General features: G+C 57.7%; 1 protein-coding gene across 1 annotated transcript in view; it reads right to left on the minus strand.

Annotated features, from left to right (window-relative positions):
* Positions 1 to 1,818, minus strand: part of LOC104168943 (antigen-presenting glycoprotein CD1d-like) — a 3,807-nt gene extending 1,989 nt beyond the window's left edge. The window contains exons 1-2 of the mRNA XM_009709722.1: positions 1,746 to 1,818; positions 266 to 523 (exon numbers count right to left, since the gene is read on the minus strand). Coding sequence (XP_009708024.1) covers positions 266 to 523; positions 1,746 to 1,818 — 331 coding nt within the window. The remainder of the gene's footprint in view (positions 1 to 265; positions 524 to 1,745) is intronic.
* Between the last annotated feature and the right edge of the window lie 661 nt (positions 1,819 to 2,479).

Below are 2,479 nucleotides of genomic sequence, written 5' to 3' on the forward strand. Positions count from 1 at the left end.
AGCACTGGCAAATTTGGTGGCAGCTCTGTGGTGTGCAGAGGGGTTCCCCCATGCCAGACGGCAGGAGCCCTGAGGGGTCTTTTTGGTGTGTTGCCCTCCCAGCCCCTGCTAGCCATGTGCCCTGGAAGCTGCAGTGTTTCCATTACCCTTTCAGGAGCTATTGCACCCTATGAGACCCCACAGATGCCACCCTGGTGAGGAAGAGGGCACAGCTGGAACCCGGGGAAAGAGGCCGGGTCTCTGACTGGGGTTGTCCCATACTCACAGTCCAGTTGTGCCTGCTGGGCTGTTTTGTGCACATATCGGACCATATTGCGCAGGAAGAGTTTGGAGTGAGACTTGATGTTCTCTACATCACCCTCGGCTGCGGCCTGGCTGGCCCAGGGCCAGTGAAAGTAGATGCTCCAGTTGTCAGGATCCAGTGCAAAGATGGGCACATCCCCCAGGAAAGCCACGCAAGACATCTCAGCAGAGCTGATGTTGGCGAAGAAGCTGGTCTGAAGTATCTGCAAAACCTGCGGCTCTGCTGGGAAAGAGGATGGTGATGGGAAGGGCTGCAGGAAAGAGGAGACGAGTGGGGACAGGCTGGAGGGGAAACACGGGATTCAGACTAGATATAAGGAATAAACTGTTTACACCGAGGGTGGTGAAACACTGGCACAGGTTGCCCAAAGAGGTGGTAGATGCCCCACCTGTGGAAACATTCAAGGTGAGGTGGGATGGGGCTCTGAGCAACCTGATCTAGTTGAAGATGTCCCTGCTTGTGGCAGGGGTTTTGGACTAGATGGCCTTTAAAGGTCCCTTCCCACCCAAACCATTCTATGATTCTATGCTCTTCAGCCCTCTCAGGGTTGCTTTCTATCTGAATTTCCTCTGCCTCCGTTGCTCTTTTTCCTTCTCTATTTTGCTTTCAACGAGGTGTTTCTCTCCCATACAGGATTTCAGGCATCTTGTCCCCTCCCCTCCCCACCTCCCTCCTGCCCAGCGCCTGTTGTCTGGCTGTGCAGAGCAGGCACCTCGGTGCTCATTTGCGGTGATGCTTCCCCTAGAAAAAGCACCCATGCCAGGACCTGTATCTGCCAGAGACCTGCAAGTAGTGCAGAGGACATGGAGGATGGAGGGAGGGAAAGGGCATTTTGTCCAGGTTTGGGGGCTCCTGGGCATCGGGAGCTCAAGGAGGCTGAACTCTGACAGGGGCAGGAGAGTAGCCCAGCCCAGAGATCCATCCTGCGTTCCCATGTCTGCTGCTGCTCCCTCCTCCCCAGAAATGTGAGGTTTCATGGGGTTGTGGTGAAACGCTCTGTGTGACGGCAGCGCCCAAAACACCCTCTCCGCAGGTGCAGCTCCCCAACGAACAAGGCGCTGCTGGAAGGGGCCCACAGCATCACGTGGGGCTGAGACTCCCTCTGGTGCCCATGGGCTCCCTGCAGGAGGAAGGCGCCTTTAGGGGATCCCCAACACCCCAGGCCTGGCTGGAGAACCCTGGCCTTAATTCTGCTTGAGTACCCGAGTCCCTGTGCCAGAGCTGATGGGGCATGAAGGCCCAAGCTGAAGGCAGGAACAGAGAGGGTAGGCAGGGACAGGGCACTTTTGGGTGCTATGCCATAGGGAGTGGCCCTTTGATGATGGGGATCATCCCCCCCGTGCAGGGAACAGTGGCCTGGCCGTGCCTCCCCTGAGGAACCTGGGGGGGTCCTCTGACAGAGGGGTGAGAGCAGTTGGGGTGAGCCAGGGCTCACACTTACCCTCTGGGTCTGCCCACATCTCGGGGAGGATGAAAGGGAGAAAGAGGAAGAGGAGGAGGTGAGGGGGCTGCATGATGCATGCAGCACAGCCAAAGCAGCAGCAGCAGTGACGGTGGGAGGAAGAAGAACCCATGAGGTCCCACGCTTCAACCCAGCCAACAGTCATGTTGGTGGCTCTCCGCCAATGGGACTGGTGCGGAAGTGTTGGGGAGGGGCCCAGAGGTCCTGAGCTGGGGACTGGGGATCTGTGAGAGGAAGGAAAGCCGAAATAAGGTCTTAAGCATGAAGTGCTGCGACAGGCTGGGGCTGGAGAGAGCCTGGCCAGGAGGAGAGGGCAGGGAAAGGGAAGCCCAGGAAATGGCACTAGGAGAAAATGGGTGCTCAAGAACCTGAGCTGGGTCCCTCTGACTCCCCCTTCTCACTGATGGTACCTCGCCCCATCACTGTTCTTGTGGGGTGCATCAGCTCCGATGGAAGTGACGATGGATTTTGGGTTTCAGCCCTGACTGGAGAAGACAGCTGCTGTCCTTTCAGCTCCAGTACAGGGAGAAGGGCTACTTTGGGTCCCCGTGCCAGCACATCCAGCTCAGGCTCCTCCTACACTGCCTGCCTAACTCTTGGGATGGGGCTCCTTGGTAGTAGGTGACAAGCAGTTCCCATCCAACTGATGGCTCCAGGAACAGTGCTGGGGAGCTCCAGTTCTCCCATAAATGCCCCCAGGAGAGGGCCTGGGG

This window comes from Cariama cristata, unplaced genomic scaffold (assembly GCF_000690535.1).
Source record: "Cariama cristata isolate BGI_N322 unplaced genomic scaffold, ASM69053v1 scaffold911, whole genome shotgun sequence".
Taxonomy (NCBI): Eukaryota; Metazoa; Chordata; class Aves; order Cariamiformes; family Cariamidae; genus Cariama; species Cariama cristata.